The sequence below is a fragment of the Spea bombifrons genome, chromosome 11, assembly GCF_027358695.1.
Source record: "Spea bombifrons isolate aSpeBom1 chromosome 11, aSpeBom1.2.pri, whole genome shotgun sequence".
Taxonomy (NCBI): Eukaryota; Metazoa; Chordata; class Amphibia; order Anura; family Pelobatidae; genus Spea; species Spea bombifrons.
Window position 1 is genome coordinate 21613558 of NC_071097.1, and position 19425 is coordinate 21632982.

Genomic DNA, 19425 nt, shown 5'->3' on the forward strand with positions numbered 1-19425 from the left:
CAAAAAAATGGATAAAAAAGTTATTTTTATAGTACCATCATCACTGAGAAAAGAAGGTAGAATTTAACGGGTTTTCGTGCAAAGTGCAATGGATACAAACAGTTGCATCCTAACTGAACATACATGTGACTGATGCAACCGTGACAATTATATCTCATAGAATTTTTTACACATATACATATATTTATAGTGCATATCTAAAATAGCATTTTTGCATCTTTTTTTACACTTGCAGAACATTTATGGTACGTTAATAACTCATAAAAATAAACAATACAATTTACACACATTTAGTAGTCATTCTCTGTTTTTTTTTTCTTTTTTTGATAAGTAATAGACATTGGCAAAATTCTACTACAATGGGTATATTAGTACAACTCTTACGGTTCAATAGCAATAAACCATTTATTAACTTATATATGTATATACTTATATTTTTATTGTAAAAACTCAGTATTGTTTATAAATATTGTGACACAAACTTGGCTTCTTTGTCAACTTGGTTTTGTTAAAAACTTTTCTGCCAATTATTGATGGATCACCTTTCTTCTGTGACTTCCAAAGATCTCTAGAGCTGTCAGAAGTCTCATAGAGCAATTTCATTGGCTGTATCCCTATGCGGTTTATGTATGTTCGTCCTTTCTGGGCAGATTGAGGTTTCACGTCATGTGAATTACTAATAGGATGGCAACTGCATCGATTCCTGGGGAAAAAATAAAGATTACTGTAAAATGTATATAAATTGTTAGAAGTTTCTAATGAAACAATTACCCAACATACAAGATATGAAGATTTAAAAGCCCTATATACAGAGCTCAAGGCTGCGTTAAAGAAGACCTAGCTTATATAAAAGTGATGATAGGGTCTACTACAAATATTCTTTTCATTTATATTGTGTCTGATTTTGCAAGGAAGTGTATAAATAAAAAATATATAAAAAGGTAGCTAGAACAAATCACCAAAGAGGGACAGTGACTGATTAATAAGAGGCAAATAACTTAACAGGAAACATTATTCATGTCCTGTGTACAGTAAGTTGGTACGGCTGTTTCAACTGGTATATACATAGGGAACATTTAATTAAAAAAACACACACACACACACATATATATATATATATATATATATATATATATAAAACATACACACACATACATGTATACTATTACTACTATTTTAGTACACTGAACTGGAAAATATAGTATTTGGGAACAGTGACAGTTCAGCTCAGTAGGGGATATAAAAAAGATCAAAATAAAGCATAAATTAAATATACATACTGAGACTTGCTTTTCCTGCTAGCTGGAATGTGTCCAACCTTAATTAAGAAGAAAAAACAAACTTTATAAAATAACTCAATATTGTTTCATTCTGAGTAACTCACTATAAAGATAATCAATTGTTTCTTACAGAAGGGGTTGCTCTTCAATTCTACAGACATATTTTAAGAAGTGAAGTGTTTTTTTCATACATATGAGACTAGGTCAGCAAAGGACAGGCTTGCTTTTAGTTTAAACTTTCGTGAGTCCACACTCATAGTTTGAGTTTCAAGTCACTTGTGCTATAATAAAGCAAAATCGCCAAAAAGGTTGTTTTGATACTAGCATCCCAGATGCGAGGGATATTTCCACTGCACAAGAGAAGCAACACTCACAAGTATACATTTTATACTTTCCTTGGCTTCATTAGAGAGGTATGGTTGGTATCTCTCAAGGCACAGTAATTAAAGCGGACCACGTCTGAACTTTTTTACTTTAAGTGATAATGTCTAAAACATTTAGAAGAATGAACCGATGTGTGTGAGATGAACTGAATCGAGAGCGGGACCTTTTTCACCCAGAAAGATGCCAACTACATCCCACATGGGCTGTAAGTTGACTTGTGCAGTGGAAACTTACTTGCACCGAGACATACACTAGTGCTACCTGTTCTCAGTAGAGCTGTCTCGGCCCTGCTTCTTAGAGACTCTGGGTCAGTTTCTTCTTTCTCTGGGAAGGCCACACCTACATCATGCTCCACCTCCTCCCTGCCCACTTTCCCAAGTCCCCACCCACTTCAGGCTCTGGGCGGCTAGCCACGCCCCTTACAACAACACTCTTAGATGAACCCAGCACTGGAGCTTCCTGGAAGAATTACCAGTAATGTCCATTACTTGGAAGGAAATAAGTATAAGCGGTTAAGATTCCCAGTAGAATTCTATTAGTACTTTCAGTCACCAATTTACTTCCTGTTCTTATTTTGTGAAGCATTTTCCATCCAAGACAAGGACATCAATGCTTTTATCACTATACAAAGAGCTTTTTCTTTGATATAATTCTCAAATGTATTTAAATAAGGGTATTTCACTGAAAAGGATTTTAAAATACACAATTTAACCTGGTAATTCACACACATAAGCTAAACAGTGAGACTGTACAAATAAATTTCTTTTCAAAGTCTTTTGAATAATTGCAGATTTGACAACTTCTAAGCAAAACAGGGGGCAAATAAATAACAATTTTATTCATTATATATATGTTTTTAAAGGAAAAAGGCACAGGTTTGTAATCACTAGAGATGGTATATTGTGGCACACTGACTAATTGAATCCTGCTTGAATTGCAAACTTGGAAGTACAGAGATTTAAAAAAAATAATTCAAATGCAATTATAGGATAACATGCACCCAGCCAAGTGCTAAAAAATAAATAATTGGCTATATGCTTTTGGTATTACAGTTACCTTTTTTAGTAAGACATATTCTTATTCTTCAATAAAATAATTGGTTGGCTCTGACTCTGTTAGAAATACGGCATGTGGCTGAGTGGATTAAATAAATACTATATACAGAATATACACACACGCATATATATATATATCAATGAAGTGGGAAACTTCTTCTAATCCAGGACTAGGCTATTCAGTTACATGCAATTCTTATAATTACATGTTAAAAGGTGAGAAAGTGGCATAAACGATGAGTATTGTCTATAAAACGTGTTTTGAAGTTATCCTATCATAGCAACTAACAGAATGGTCTAACCAATATTTCCCTTAAAATGCATTGTGCTGATCCGAGGAACCTTTACATCTTATATCAACTGAATGTAACGCGATCTGCGGCTTTGCAGCATCCACGGAAGCCTCACACGCGAGGCTGACCGTGGATCCGGGGAGAAAAGCCTCAAAAAAGTGGTCGCCACCGCACTGATTATCAAAGATCGTGGCGGCGGCCAGCTAAACAGCTTAGGAAGTGATCAGCAAACAATCACCATGTTTTATCTTTTTTTATAGTAAATTAGATATGATAAAAATAATGGTATCTAAAGAAAGCCCTGTTTGTCCAGAGAAAAAAAAACAATATATAATGTGTGTGGGTGCACAAAATGAGAAAATTACAGCTAAACAGTAACGCTGAAAAATGTTAAAATAGCCTTTGTCCCAAAATGTACTACAAGTAAGAAACAGTCTTGTCATTAAGGGGTTAATAAGACATTTTATAGCAATGAAGATAAAAAAAAACTATTTTATCCTAATAGTGAACAAAATAAATAATTACCACAGGATTGCATGTTTTTGCTTGCATGTTTTTAATCTGTCGATTTTGATAATATTCCAATTGCTTTTCGGCAAATTCAACCCGTTGAAGGAGATTCTCAATAAATTGCTGAAGTCTTCTTTTTCCACGAAATTCCTTTTCAGCCGCTGCTTCCAGAAAATGGTTGATTGTAACAACTTCTCTGTAAGAGATAGATCATGTATAATACCTCTGTTATGCTAAATCACTGATGGTTTAGAAATTTAGTCTACAGACAATAAAGCGATATGGTACTTCATATGGAAAGAAGTGTTTGTCCACCAATTTGATATCATGAGTCCATAGGTGAAATTCAATATTCTGTAATTGACTGGAGAGTTTTCTTTTAAAGAAAAACTTTGCTTGATATTTGATCAACTATGTGGTATAAAAATTAATGAGAAAAATAACATTTGGAAATTAACAGTTAAACTCTGCCAAAATATTCTATATAAAAATTGATATAAAGTAATGCTTCTGGACACTTTTAATTTGTTGCAGCTTTAAGACCAATGGGGCCAATATATTTGGCACACTGTAAGACTGGAAATAGAGAAGGGATGCTTTCTTATTAATTCCTATTCTGAACGCAGTCCATGGTACCAACTGTCTGGCACTAACATAAAAATATTCATGCATCCAAATACGCATTCCAAGTACTGGGATGGGCCCTAAAGAATTAATTTAAATGGGATTGCCCAACATAGCTCTTTTGCATTATTATTATTGCCACATATACTATAGATTTTAAATGCATTGGATTGTTTTTTCGGTTTCAAAATGATTATAGTATTTTTGTGTCTCAAGAGCTGCATTTGCTCAATTTTAAGACAACCCTATAGGAAAAATCTGAATATTAATTTAGGAAAAAAAGAAAGGGCCTGAATATAAGACGACCCTGTAGGAAAAAAGTTTTACTAGTAAATGTTAATTCATGTAAACTATGTAAACATTTTTTTTATATAAAAGCTATGATTGAGAAAAAAAAAATTTGTTTTGATTTCCTTTTATTTTCCAACCTGCTCCCCAGTTATGCACATCTGCCCCCAGGCTTGCCACTCTGCCTCCAGAAATGCCTTATACCTCTATATGTCACTCTGGCATTTAGGGGTTAAAAGCCATATTATGGGGCAGAGTGGCATATAGGGAGGTATAAGGCATTTCAGGAGGCAGAGTGGTGTATAGAGGGTTAAAAGGCATTTCTGGAGGCAGAGTGGCATAAAGGAGGTTAAAAACGCATAACTAGAGGCAGAGTGGCATTAGGGAGGTTAAAAGGCATATCATAGAGCACTCTGCCTACAGAAATGCCTTATGCCTCCCATTTAACCCCCCCAAACTTACCAGTGCTTCTGACTCCCTGGTGTGTAGTCGGGTAGCGGGTAGATGTCTACGCGATACGCGTAGGCAACTTCCGTTGCAACCGGAAGGAGGTGTCGTTAGCAGCGGGAGTTGTCTGCGTCCATCCCGCGTATCCCCTTGGCTGTCAGAATTCCCCGCAGCGGTGCGGGGAACTCTCCTCTCTGACAGCCGGGGAAGGTTATATAGTTATAGGTATACAGTATTTTGCACATGTTTTACACATGTGTTAAAAAAACTGCAGTAAAGTAAGAATGTTTTCAAAAATAGACAAAGTGCAAAGTGAGTGAACAGAAGAAAAATCTAATTCAAACCAATATTTGGTGTGACCGCCCTTTGCCTTAAAAAGTTTTCAAGGAATTCGGCAGGCTCATTGTTTCAAACATCTTGAAGAACTAACCATGGTTCTTCTGCAGTTTTAAGAAGCAACAGTTGCTTCTCTGTCATCATGTAATCCCTTACAGACTCAATGATGTTGAGATCAGGGCTATGTAAGGACCAAATCCCAACTCTATTTTCAGAAATGCTGCCGCAAACTTGCAGGGAACATCGACCATGCTTCACTGTTGCCTGCAAACGCTACTTTTTGAACAGCAATCCTGTCCTTTGGCGAACTGCCATCTGCTTCAGAAATATTTCTGACTCATCAGTACCAGAGCATCCACTGTAATTATTCTGCACCCCAGTGCCTGTGGTTTCGTAAATAGTTGAGTCACTTGGCCTTGTTTCTAAGTCAAGGGTATGGCTCTTTGGCCTCAAGTCTTCTGCCAATAATGGGCATCTTCGGATTGTAAAGGGAAGTAAGCATGATGTGTATTTCATCTGTTTGGCTAACCACTACGTCTATGGTCTTAAACATTGCCTGTTTCTTTTTGCTTTTTCAAAAGAGTTTGGGCAGAACATCTGGAAATCTCTGTATGCATTGGAAGTGTAACTGCCTTGTGTGTTGTTGCTGATCACAATCTTGCCAGGGTGTATGACTGTTGAGGCCAATTTCAGTCATCCTACACAACTGTTTCTGTTTCACTTAATTATTGAGTTTAAACCTACAGTCCCAGTGACATCAGTTGGCGGTCCCACTGACAACACCCCTATTTAAAGGGGACCCAGAGGATTCAGGTGCTGACCCCGAAAAGCAGCGCTTCTCCTGGAGTTCTACGGGCCAAACCAGTAGAGTTCCCAGGCATATATGTGTGTATATGTCACCTTCTTAGAATCATATCTACAAAATGTTGTACATAATGTACTCACTGGCCACTGTATAATGTACACCTGTTCAATAGCTAATCAGCCAATTACATGGCAGCAACTCAATGCATTTAGGCATGTACATGTGGTTAAGACAACTTTCTGAAGTTCAAACCGAGTATCACAATGGGGAAGAAAGGGGATTTAAGTGACTTTGAACGTGGCATGGTTGTTGGTGCCAGACAGGTTGGTCTGAGTATTTCAGAAACAGCTGAACCATCACTGTGGTCACGCACAACCATCTCTAGGGTTTACAGAGAATGGTCCAAAAAATATCCAGTGAGTGGCAGTTGTGTGGACAAAAAAGCCTTGTTGATGTCAGAGGTCAGGGAGAATGGGCAGACTGGTTTGAGATGACAGAAAGGCAACAGTAACTCAAATAACTAGTTTCAACAAAGGAAGGCAGAATACCATCCCTGCACATACATCATGTCAAACCTTGAAGTAGATGGGGTTCAGCAAAAGAAGACCACACCAGGTGCCACTCCTGTCAGCTAAGAACAGGAAACTGAGGCTACAATTCGCACAGGCTCATTAAACTCAGGCAATGGAAGACTGAAAGAATGTTGCCTGATCTGATGAGTCTCTATTCCAGCTGCGACATTCAGATGGCAGGGTCAAACTTTGGAGTAAACAATATGAAAGCATGGATCCATCTTGCCTTGTATCAACAGTTCAGGCTGGTGGTGTAATGGTGTGGGGGACATTTTCTTGGCACACTTTGGGCCCCTTAGTACCAATTAAGCATCATTTAAACACGAGTATTGTTGCTGACAATGTCCATCCCTGTATGACTACAGTGTACCCATCTTCTGATGACTACTTCCAGCAGGATAACGCAACAGGTCACAAAGCTCACATCATCTCAAACTGGTCTCCGCAGTCACCAGATCTCAATCCAATAGAGCACCTTTGGGATGCAGTGGAACAGGAGATTCACATCATGGATGTGCAGCCGACAAATCTGCAGCAACTGTGTGATGCTATCAAAATCTCCGAAGAATGTTTGCAGCACCTTGTAGAAAGTATGCCACGAAAAATGAAGGCAGTTCTGAAGGCAAAAGGGGGCCCAACCCGGTACTAGCAAGGAGTACCTAATAAAGTGGCCAGTGAGTGTACATACAAACACAGATCTAATGCTTTGATATATTGTCTATATTAATAGAAGCAGAAGTAAATACTGCCATTAGATAAATCCCTGTGAGAGTGTTGTGTTGTTTTTCTTTTTCTCATGGGTTTGTTCTCTGCATGTTTTTTTTTCAATTCCCAGATGCTTTTACACATTTAAAGAACACATAAAATAACCATGCTTTATTTCTTATTACAAAGCAATAAGGACATATCCAATAGACAACTGCAGAGAGACTGTGGATTTTTCAAGAAGAACTGTATTACCACTTATGTCACGTCATAATGAGTTCCAAGAAAGTGACTGTTCAAAGATAACTTTAAAACAGAATCATATAAAAATAGCAGATAGCACCATTTTTGGCAAAATCATAATGAAACTTGACAAAAGATATATTCTTTAAAATCTCCTTTGTTGTTTGATGTTTATATATACCGTATTTGCTCAATACGTTGTTGTTTGATGTTTATATACACCGTATTTGCTCAAAAGACAAGGTTTTTTTCAGGGTATAAGGCATATTTGGAGGCAGAGTGGCATATAGGGGGAGGCATTTTGGGGGCAAAGTGGCATATAAGGGGGTATAAGGCATTTCAGGGGCAGAGTGGCATATAAGGGGGTATAAGACATATCTGGGAGGCAGAGTGGCATATCAGGGAGGCAGAGTGGCATATAGGGGGGTATAAGGCACATCTGGGGGCAGATTGGAAAATAAAAGGAAATAAAAACAAAAAATAATTTTTCTCAATATTTTTTATTAAATATGAAAAAATAGTTTACATGTGAATTAATATTTACTAGTAAAAAAAATTTCCTATAGGGTAGTCTTATATTTAGGCTTTTTCTTTTTTTTCTAAATATTGGGGGGTCGTCTTATAATCAGGGTCATCTTATAATCGAGCAAATTGACAATATTTCGGCTAAAACATTAACTGATTTATTCGCACAGTTAGCCAGTTATTTATGTAATAATATATGTTAGCTATATATCTGCACTGGAAAAAAGAAATACGATAAACCTGCTCTTAACCATGGTTACCTTAACCATTTATTGTGAATATACTTTTATAATCTGATAGAGATAATCCATCTTTGTCTTGTTTGACATATGGATTTCCTAAAATCCTATTATGCATCTGAAATTTGCTACACATCAGAGAAAGATTTTGAGACCCCTACCATATGGTTTACTATCAATATAAGAATATGTTCTGGAAGTTTTATTTCCACCAGGTGATATTTACAGAACACATCATAATCAGACAGACATCAAAGACTCTAGACATACCAGTCCAGTGCTGTTTATACACATATTTCTGCCATCAAAAGAATGCGAAATACAAAACAGACTAAAAATTATTAAATGCTCATTAAATTGATGTAGCTATGTTTCCAAAGCTCATATTAGCTTTCTGCATAGAGATATTGCATTGCATTTTCCATATTCTGGTGGGACCCCACATTAATTACCCACACTTTGCTTTGCATATGCTCACCTATGCATATTTTAGGCATAAGTAATCTTTAGCTAGCCAACAGAAGTTACCAAATATGCTTTTTTTTTCTTTTAATGGCTAACACATTGCAGTTCTCTCTCTCTCTATATATATTATGTATTGGCTAGATAGGCTGCACCCTAAAAACAATTAAAGAAAAAATACACATTAGTGGAATAGTAAAACAGTATTTTATCTAATAAACAGGAATACCTGTATTGTAAGATTTTTGGTATTTATTATGCAATTAGTCAGCATATGTTATATATAAACAGAAATTTGTAACGCCCCCTAGAAATGCCACTCTGTCCCCCCAGACATGCCAATGCCCCAGACTCCCTGGTACCTGGATCCATCTCTCTGGCAGCCTCCTGGTTGCTTTAGCTACAGAGGCAATCTCATTTAAAGGCAATCAACCCGGACATCCTCCAGAAACAGAGCTTCTTATCTAGATTAGGCTACTCATCTAAGAAGAAGGAGCAAAAGTGTGCTGGAAAATCTTGGGTTTCTAATTGGCCCCTGGAAGAATCTTATCCTTTTCTAATTGCAACACCAATATAATGGATGTCAATCAATCTACTTCGACCACAGAAAAAAAGGGAGCACGAAGTCCCTCCGGAAACGTAACTGTACTTAGTAGTGTACCTAGCGGGGGGGCGGTCCGCACCGGGTGCCGCTCATCAGGGGGGTGCCAACTTGCCGGCGCCGGGCACCCATCCAGAGACAGAAAGTAATGTCCGTCGCTGGAGGAGCAGGCTCAGTTGGGGAGATCAAGGATCTCCCTTGAACCGGCTTAAAATCACTCAAGGGAGCCGGAGGTCTATTAAAGACCTCCGATACCGCTCCCTTGCGATGGGCGTGGCAACTGCTGCTGTGCGCCGGGGTTTCTTGTCAGATCCCGGCGCACAACACTGAAGCCGCGCCCACCGCCGTCCGTTCCCTCTGAACCGGAAGGAGACAGCAATCAAGCCCTGGAAGGAGGCCGGCCAAGGTAGTCAGGCAAGACCAGGCCAGAGGTCTGCAGAGATAAGCATTCAAATCTAGGCAAGCTCAGGCAGGAGGCAGGTAGGTCTAGGTAGATCCTAGCATAAGCCCTGGAGAGATAGCCAAGCCCAAGGATGAGCCTTGTCAAAGTAGACAGGCCAGCCCAAAGACAGACAGGCCCAGAGGCAAGTGGCCGTCAGAGGTAAGCCGGCAAGGCCTGGGCAGAAGGCCAGCAGTCCAGGGCCATAATATGAGGCTAAGCTCTCATCACCCACTATGTCCACAGACACCACAGATCCCAAGGATCCTACCCACCAGCACCTGGTGGTTGACTGGTCCTCCCAACCAGGGCTGCACACAAGGCTCCCCAAACCAACTGAGGTAGGGTACATAGCCTGGGAAAAGATCTTTCCCATGAGCTCAATAAAACAAACAAGAGGAAGACTGACTAATAAGAAACATATTCTCCAGAAAATAGCATGCAGTGTGCCAGTGAAAGGCTGGATTAACATGGTATGCGACCCAATCTGGATGCACAAATAAAAGGAAACTACGTTAGTACAAAAAGCTCACGCTTCAGGAAATTTTGGCAATCATTCGCCCATGTCCTATTTTAATACTTTTCATGCATTAATTTTACCACCAGCCTTTACCAAAGTTTGTGGTATTATTTTTATGTATAATTACCACAAACCTTAAAAAAAATAATGGTATCTGTAGAAAGACCTTCTTGTCCTGAATAAAAACAATATATAATTTAGAAATGAGAAAACAGGTAAATTACAGCTAAACACTGCAGAACAGTCGTCACAAAGGGTACAAGAATGAAAAACCACCCTTGTCCTTTTACCCAGGGCCAATAGATTCGAAAGCAAAGGAAAACGCTATATATATTGACCTTCCAGTTTCCAGAAGCTAATGAAAGAGGTATAATGGGAAGAGTGAAAATAAGTTAGACAGGTAAGTACCATATTTGCTCGATTATAAGACGAGGTTTTTTCCAGAGCAAATGCTCTGAAAAATACCCCTCGTCTTATAATCGGGGTCGTCTTCTAATCAGACCCCAAAAAAATGGCTGGGGCCATGCTGCTTACCGGTCGCGAGCAGCGTCTCTTCCGTTAGAAGCAGGAGGACAGGAAGCTTGAAACTTCCTCACAGAACTCTATCTCCCCCTCCCTCCTCTGGGGGCGGGGCCAGAGAAGTTGCTGGTACAGCCGGTCCCCTGCAGAAGTCTTCGAGTGAGAGATCTGCAGTTCAGGTAAGGGGGTGGGGGAGGGTTTTTGGGTAAGTATGTGTGATTAATGTGTGAAGTATGTGTGATTAATGGAATGAATGAGTATTTAAATGTTTGTGAATGTGTGTTTGTGTGTGATAGCATGGATGTGTAAGGGGGGTGGGGGTTGTAGCATGGCATAGGGAGGCTGTAATCCCACTACTATCATCCCCAGGTTCCAGCATGTACTGGCTGCCTTGGCTTGATAGGAGTGTGATTGCTGTGAAAGCATTTCTGGGGGCAGAGTGACATAACTGGGGGGGGCAGGTTGGCAAATAAAAGGAAATTTAAAAAATATATTTACATGAATTAATATTTACTGGTAAAACTTTTTTTCCTATAGGGTCGTCTTATATTCAGGCTTTTTGTTTTTTTCCTAAATTAATATTTTGATTTTGGGGGGTCGTCTTATAATCGGGGTCGTCTTATAATCGAGCAAATACGGTATATATTAACATAAGCACAGTACTTAAAAGGACACCACTGGAAACCTGATATATGTCTATTCATACTACTTTTGCATTCACTTTAAACATTAATACTTACTCTTCTTTCCTCTGGAGCTCTTGCTCAGATTCTGTCAGTCGTTGTCTAAGTATTGCAATCAGCTCAACAGCAACATCTACTTGTCGACTGAGCGCCCTTTCCCGATGCTGGACTTCTTGTTTCTTCTGGGAAAGTTGCAAGAACGCAGCACGGACTTCCAAGAGCTCTGATGTCTTTTCACAAAGCTCTTTATTAAGTTTGTCGATTTTCTTTTCTATTGTCTTATCAACGGTTTCAGCAATTTGGTTAAATGTCACTTTCCCTTGCGGTTCTAAATTTGGCTTAGTCCTGGTTGCAGGATATCCACATACAGAATTGTGAACGTTTGTGGATTCATCAGAAAAATTACTCTTCATAAGCGGTGAAGGTCGTTCCGTTTCAGTGATTGCCTTGTTCTCATTCGTTTGATCACAATAAGTAGATGATGCTTTTTGCTTCAGACCATTGTAAGTGGAACCTATTTGTGTTTCGTTTAAGGGTTCTATGGATAGTTTGGGATCAATCTCTTTTAAAGAACAAAACAGACCTGACTTCCCCAAAATATACCTTTCTTCATAGCTGTGCATATAATCCAGATGAGCCCTTAAAGCACAGAGGCTTCTAAAACGTGAATTTTCTCCACATTGTGGGCAGCGGAAAGGCTTATAGACATTGTCATTTCTTAGGGTGTCCTGCCATGAGGACGTGGTTCCTTCAACGGTTTTCTGTTGCATCACACTCAATACCCTGCAAAACAGAAAAACATTATTATTTAATGCTGCCTGATCTTACTTTCCTAAAAAAAATGTGAGCTGCAGTCATTTAAAAGCTAAATGTATGGTATTTATATCGGGTCCACAATATGGCGATGTTCCTTACATCAGGCCATTTCATAAGTAGGATGGTCTGGGAATTAAACACCTGGGAGGGTGATTATCAAGAGTGACAGAGCGCTATTATATTAAAAAAATAAAGATGTTCTGATGTAAAGGGACCGATTACTGTTGGTAACAGGTCCACTAAGTAAGAATTTATATTAAAGAACTATGTGTGTACTTTAATTTGCATTCTTCAAAAACAAAATATAGCACTTAACCTAAGCTTCAATCATTCTTGCTTAAGAAGCCAATCATTATAAGGAGAGCATTCCCACAGCAGGGGTCTACATAGACTTTCATCTGCCATGTTCGCAGGGTCTGAATAGACCCTATATATATATATATATATATATATATATATATATATATATATATATATATATATATGGTCTATGCAGGGCTCGACAAATCCCAGGTGCCAGGTCGCCATGGCGACAGAGAATTTTGTCCTGGCGCCTAGGTTTTGTCAGCCTCTTACATCCAGAAAAAAATATGGATGTAAGAGGCTGAGCCACCACACGGGGGCGCTGCTGCTGTCTGCCCCAGACAGCACAGCCACTCAGAGCCCGCCCCCCGAGCCTGAGATCACTCCCACGGAGTGATCCTGTGGGCTGAAAACGCGGTTGCTGCAAAACCAGCAATCGTGTTTTCAGCTGCCACAGGCAGCTTCAGGAAAGGGGGTTGTGTGTTGATTGGGTCCCCACACAAGTGTGGGGACCTGACCCAACACCCCCCAGCTGCCTGATCGCTCCATGAGAGCGACAGTGCAGCGTTAACCCCTTCAATGATCACGGCATTTAGGAGTTAATTCCCGTTTTGTGCGGGGCTCTGCTGCTGGTGGTCTGCCTGGAAGCCCAGGCAGACCAGCAACAGCAAAAACGAGCCCCCACAAGCCCTTTGATGATTCCTGTAGGCATGGAAGCCTACAGCAGTCATCAAAGACTCCCCCCTAAAATGGCTGGTCTATAGACCAGCAATTGAGTCCCAGCTGCCAGAGGCAGCTTCAGGGACAGGGGAGAGGGTTCTTTGGTCTCCGCATGAGTGTGGAGACCAGCCCCAACCCTCCCCTGCTGCCTGATCGCTCCCTGAGAGCGACAGTGCAGCGTTAACCCCTTCAATGCCACAATTGTGTATGACACATTCGTGGCATTGCAGGGGTTAAAAAAAATTAATAAAAAAAAAAAAAACAGCACTGACCTGAAAGTCCAGGGTGCTTCCAGGTCAAACGCTGTGATTTTAGTAAGTGGGCTGATTATGATCAGATCACTCCTGACCAACTGTTAGTTTAAAAAAATCCTGGCTCCTAACTTTTTTACCTGGCGCCTAGATTCACAACAAATTTGTCAAGCCCTGGTCTATGTATGTGTATGTGTATGTGTGTATATATATGTATGTATATATATATATATATATACATACATACATACATACATATACACACATACACACACACACACACACCGTATTTGCTCAATTATAAGATGACCCTCATTGTAAGACAATTTCCCCAAATTTAAATACTTGACTCTTCAAGAGTGGAACTACTTTCAGCCATCTCCTCTTAATGGATGAACCCAAGCTGTATGCCAAGAGCAAATCCACCCAACACTGATTTACAGCAAAGAGATTGGGATGTAGTTCAGACTGGAGAAGTGCAGCCGGATAGTAATAAAGAGAGGGAAGGTACTTAAGACTGATGGGGTGGAACTACCAGCAGGACACATAGCAGAAATACAGACCAACTACAAGTACCTTGGTATCCAACAGTCGCATGGGAAACACAATGAGGAGGCAGAAAAGGTAGCAACGTCCAAGTACCATTAAAGCAGATCATGAAAAGCCAGCTCAATGGGAAGAATAAGCGTTGTGACTTCTACACATACTGTACATCCTGCCAATAATCAGATACCTTGCCGTCATAGAGAGCTGCCCAATAAAGAACACAGAGGCTGCCAATATGAAGACCCGGAAGCTACTCACAATGTACCGAGGTTTCCACACCTAGAGACTGTACACTGGTCAGAAAGAAGACGGACAGAGTCTGGTAAGTGTCAAAACTACTGTCCTGAATGAAACCAAGAGTCATTCGGAGTACATCAGTAAGGTGGCACCCATAGATGAGCTCCTGAGAGGATGCCTGAATCAGAAACAGACATGCAAGGAAGTGTCATGGCAAGCCAAGACCCTGAATGGAATGTACCAATGACAAATAGCAGAGGTGGCTGACATTGGGAAATCCTATGAGTGGTTGGACAGGGCTGGACTCAAAACGAGCACTGAGGCACTGATAATGGCAGCACAAGAGCAGGTACTAAGCACCAGGTCCATAGAGGCAGGCATCTACCGCACCAGGCAGGACCCAAGGATCAGAGGGGCTTCTGAGACAGTCCAACAAATAGTGGAGGGGTATACGTAGCTAGCACTGTGTACAGGAACATCTGCACAGAGTATGGGCAAAACTGTCACATGCCCAAGTGGGAGATTCCACAGAAGGTTCTGGATAATAGCTGAACTAAGATCATGTGGGACTTCCAGATCCAGGCGGACAAGCAGGTACTGCAATCAACCCGACATCGTGGTGGTAAACAAGGGCCGGAAGACTTGAAAGATATAGTGGTGCCAAGTGACTGGAACAAGGAGTATGAGAAGCTGCAGTATTACCAGGGGCTGAACAAGAGAGTGAAGGCCAAAGTGGTCCAAGTGGTCATAAGAGCACTCAGTGCTGTGACCCCTAAGATGGGAGAGTGGCTCCAACAGATTCCAGGACTGATATTAGAACACTGTCCAGAAGAGTGCAGTGCTAGGAATAGCTAAGATACTGTGCAAAATTCTCACATACCACCCGCAGGGGTCAGAAGGAAATTTTTCATATTATGTATATGTATATATATATATATATATATATATATATATATATATATAGTGGCATAGTGTGTATTTATTATTATCTTTTATTTATATAGCGCCAACAATTTATGCAGTGCTTCATACAATACATATATTTAGGGTATATGACAATATGTATAACGCAAGTGCGTGTGTGCGCATATACACCAATCAGCCATAACATTATGGCCAACTGCCTAATATTGTGTAGTTCCCCCTTTTGCCATAAAAACGCCCATGACCCGTCGAGGCGTCCCACTAGACCTCTGAAGGTGTGCTGTGGTATCTGGCACCAAGACATTAGCAGCAGATCCTTAAAGTCCTGTAAGTCGCGAGGTGGGGCTTCCATGGATGCATCCTGGTGACATGTGTCCCTCCAGGTAAGTGACGCACACACACTCACGTTATGTGAAAGAAAACGAGATTTATCAGACCAGGCCTCCTTCTTTCATTGCTCTGCAGTCCAGCTCTTAGGCTCACGTGTCCATTGTAGATGCTTTCGGCAATGGACAGGGGTTAGCATGGGCACCCTGACCGGTCTGTGGTTACGCAGCCCATACGCAACAAACTGCGATGCACTGTGTATTCTGACACCCTTCTATCAGAATCAGCATTAACTTTTTCAGCAATTTGAGCTACAGTAGCTCGTCTGTTGTATTTGACTACATGGACCAGCCTCGCCCCCATGTGCATCAATGAGCCTTGGCCGCCCATGACCCTGTTGCTGGTTCACCGCTTTTCCTTCCTTTTGATAGGTACTGACCACTGCAGAAAGGGAACACCCCACAAGAGCTGCAGTTTTGGAGATGCTCTGATGCAGTTGTCTAGAAATCACAATTTGGCCCTTATCAAAGTCGCTCAGATCCTTACGCTTGCCCATTTTTCCTGCTTCTAACTCGTCAACATTGAGGACGAAATGTTCACAAGATTATCAGCGTTATTCAATTCACCTATCAGTGGTCATTCTGTTATGGCTGATCAGTGTATAGATGCAAGTGTTCGATAGTTTGTACATGTCTATAAGTGTGTTGTTAGCGTGTTCAAGCATATGATGTGTGTTACTGTATAGCATTAGTGTGTATGTCAGCATATAGTGTTAGATAGTGTGCATATTAGTGTATACTAGACGGGGTTAGTGAGGTTAGAATGTGTATGGCTGTTTCTGCATGGCGTTACCATGAGTTAGATGCGACTGGGAGATGGAGAGCAGGAGAAAGCGTGTGTATGTAACGGTAAGGAGGTAACTTGAGTGTAAGACGGTGGGCTTGTGAGATGATCAAAAGGCGAGGCAATGGGTGGAACAGGTGGATGGACATGGGGCTGGCTGCTTTACAGGGCACGGGGGCCCTGACATTAATTCTATACTTGGCCTCAAGATTGCTGATGGTGGCACAGCATAAGTGGATTCATCAGGATTACTTCAAACCAGTTCCAGTGCTGGCTCACTTTAAATTGCCAGAGGGATTGAAACCTCCTCTCCCAACCCCACACATGCAGAAAGTGTTTCCACTGATTTCAATTGGAGTGCTTTTCTGTCAGGGATTTGCAGAAGAAAAAGCAAGAATTGCTCTGAAGCTCCAGCATCTTCGGCAGAGGTTTTTGATTAGGTTGATAATGTTTATTAAAGTACTTACTGTATATTTTAATACACACTCTTCATTGGTGAGCCTGTTTTGAGCAATAGAGGGCCACATTAAAGGGACAGTCTAATGTCCCTGGCACCCCTGCTATAAAGGAATGCATATGCCTTTGTGAGTAACCCAAATCCTCTATGATGACATCAACATGCATTCTTAAAAAAGAAAATCATATAAAATTAAAGCTCTTATCTGACACAGAAGAGATTATCTTGTAGCAGCAGATGTATACCTCCTCTATGACCTGACTGTTCCTGTCACTGATTGGCTGCTTAAGCAGCTAATCTGTGGCAGTAAAGAACTGCCAACACAATCAATGAGAGTATGTTCCTATCACTGACAGACAGCCTATGCAGCGAATCAGTGGCAGGAGGGCGCTTCTATTTAAATCTATGGGGAGACTTTACACACTTACATTGCAAGTAGTGTTCAGCAAAGCCAGTGCTGGAGGCGAGCGCTTCATGTGCAGGAAGATGCATTCGGCCAAATGCATCTCCTGCAGGGCATTTAGGCGAGGAAGAGGCAAATGCATTTGGGGATTCTGCAGAAGCTACCCATGCATTTACAAAACGGACCCCATGAAAATTTACCACCCACCTATCATATGCATTACAGTGCATATGATGGCTTTCAATTTGCTAAACTCAACTATCGCTAGTGGACGAGAAGCTGCAGAACGATTCAAATCACATGAAACAATAAACGATGGGAGAACGCTGTAAACACACTGCTGCTACAGCACAAAATGCTACTTTAACTCTGAAAAACAACAGACATATTGAGAAGCTGTAAACCTGGCAATGATTTACAAGGCAACTAGATGGCAACTGATGAGGAGTAAAGCAGAAACCCTGAGATTTATTCAGAGCATAAATATATGATTGGAAAGACCAGGGACATATAAAATATGTATACAGGTATATGTATCCTAAACATATGCATGTATATATACACCCAAAGCAGTATATATACACCCGATCATATATGCACTGTGAGTGTACAAACTGCACACACTATACAAATCCAAACACGCATTTATTTTGTTATTATGTGTGCTTCACATACATACACAACTGCATGGTGAACACATTAACCACTGGGCTGCAAGGAATGCACGTCGTGCGATCAGCTGCCTCTCACATAAATCATCCATCTTTAAAAGAGAACTGTCATGGCTGTCTTTCTGCTGGAGCTTATATACTGAGGTGTTACTGTGTAAAATACATGCAGGAGACTGTGGGCATTTTAGGAATATAGCGAATTGGGAGCTCTATATTGCACACATTGAAACGTTTATCGTTATCCCTCACCCGCAGCATCCGTAATCACAGCAGGAAACGGCACACTTACCTGACTTGTTGCTGATGCTGCTGGAAAAGCTCTTTTCAGCAGTGCCGTAAATCAGCGCCGGGCTGACACATACACATAGCAGAGCTGAAGGAATGTTGCTAGCCGGACACCTCCAGGACAGCTACACACTTTGCAAAGTTGAGATGTAAGCTGTCCCCTAATTGGTCATTGGACTGTTTCCGCTGATTGGCCAGTTATGTATCTGTATCCTTTTTGTTACTGATGGGATAATGTCATTTATTACACAGCTTTAGGCATATAATCCCTGGCATTAGCCAGATAACCAGTTGTAATAATGTGTAATACATTACATACTGTTAAAGAGACACCTGATGTCTAGACAGATGCAGCTCATTTTTCTCTAATGTCCTTTAGGAAATCTTTTTTGAGATGTCTTATTTTTATTGTGTTGATCTAACCATTTTTATTCAAACAACTGCAGATATGAATCTATTATTAAACCAGAGAGATCACATTTCTGCAGCTTTCAGTTCTCAAGGTCCTTGCACAACGTATTCTCATACCACTCAAGCTTCCTTTTTTGAGGAGGAACATTCCCCCTTTTGGCCATTAACCCCTTTGTGACAATGATTTAATTTTTTTGTACCCTTCCTGACAATGACTGTTTTAACATTTCTGCGGTGCTTGTGTTTAGCTTTAATTTTCTTTGATTTACTGTGAACCCACACAAGTTTTTTTTTTTTTTCAGGACAAGAGCATTGTTTAGATACCATTTTTTGTTCACATAATTTAATTTACCATAAAAATATGGTGACAACTTGAGGGAGAAAAGCACCTTTTCTGACGTCTGACATTTTTTTTTAAATCTGGTAATCCTGTCCCCACGTCCTATTTGAATATATTTGAAGCTGGCCAATTCGGTTTACCTCTATCAAACCATATATGTTTGAAAACTAAACACCCCAGGGTATTTAAAATACTGGTATACCAAATGTGTGTCCCGGTGGCCCATCCTTTACAGTCTGCAAGGTGAAATTAAGCACCCTCCTAGAGTGGTGGGACCCCCTGCGACCATGGTTGCTGTAGGCTCAAGGGTTAGCTGTTATGGGCACCCAGGAATGACTGGGCCCACGGCTGCGAAAAACAC

At 40.6% G+C, this 19425-nt stretch overlaps 1 protein-coding gene across 1 annotated transcript; it reads right to left on the reverse strand.

The window, feature by feature from the left end:
* Positions 1-211: 211 nt before the first annotated feature.
* Positions 212-18434, reverse strand: ZNF365 (zinc finger protein 365). Its single transcript, XM_053450180.1, has 5 exons — positions 18318-18434; positions 11588-12313; positions 3538-3718; positions 1281-1318; positions 212-703 (listed from the first exon to the last, which is right to left on the reverse strand). Exons 2-5 carry the CDS (start codon positions 12298-12300, stop codon positions 451-453), a joined length of 1185 nt encoding a protein of 394 aa, XP_053306155.1. The 5' UTR covers positions 12301-12313; positions 18318-18434; the 3' UTR covers positions 212-450.
* Between the last annotated feature and the right edge of the window lie 991 nt (positions 18435-19425).

Bases quoted from the DNA above. Each gene is read 5' to 3' on its own strand.
- ZNF365 (XM_053450180.1), bottom strand. From the start codon at position 12,300: ATGCAACAGAAAACCGTTGAAGGAACCACGTCCTCATGGCAGGACACC. The intron at 3,719-11,587 runs GTAAGTATTAAT...TATCTCTTACAG, and splicing joins GAGCTCCAGAGGAAAGAAGA to AGAAGTTGTTACAATCAACC. The intron at 1,319-3,537 runs GTAATTATTTAT...TTCTTAATTAAG, and splicing joins CAAAAACATGCAATCCTGTG to GTTGGACACATTCCAGCTAG.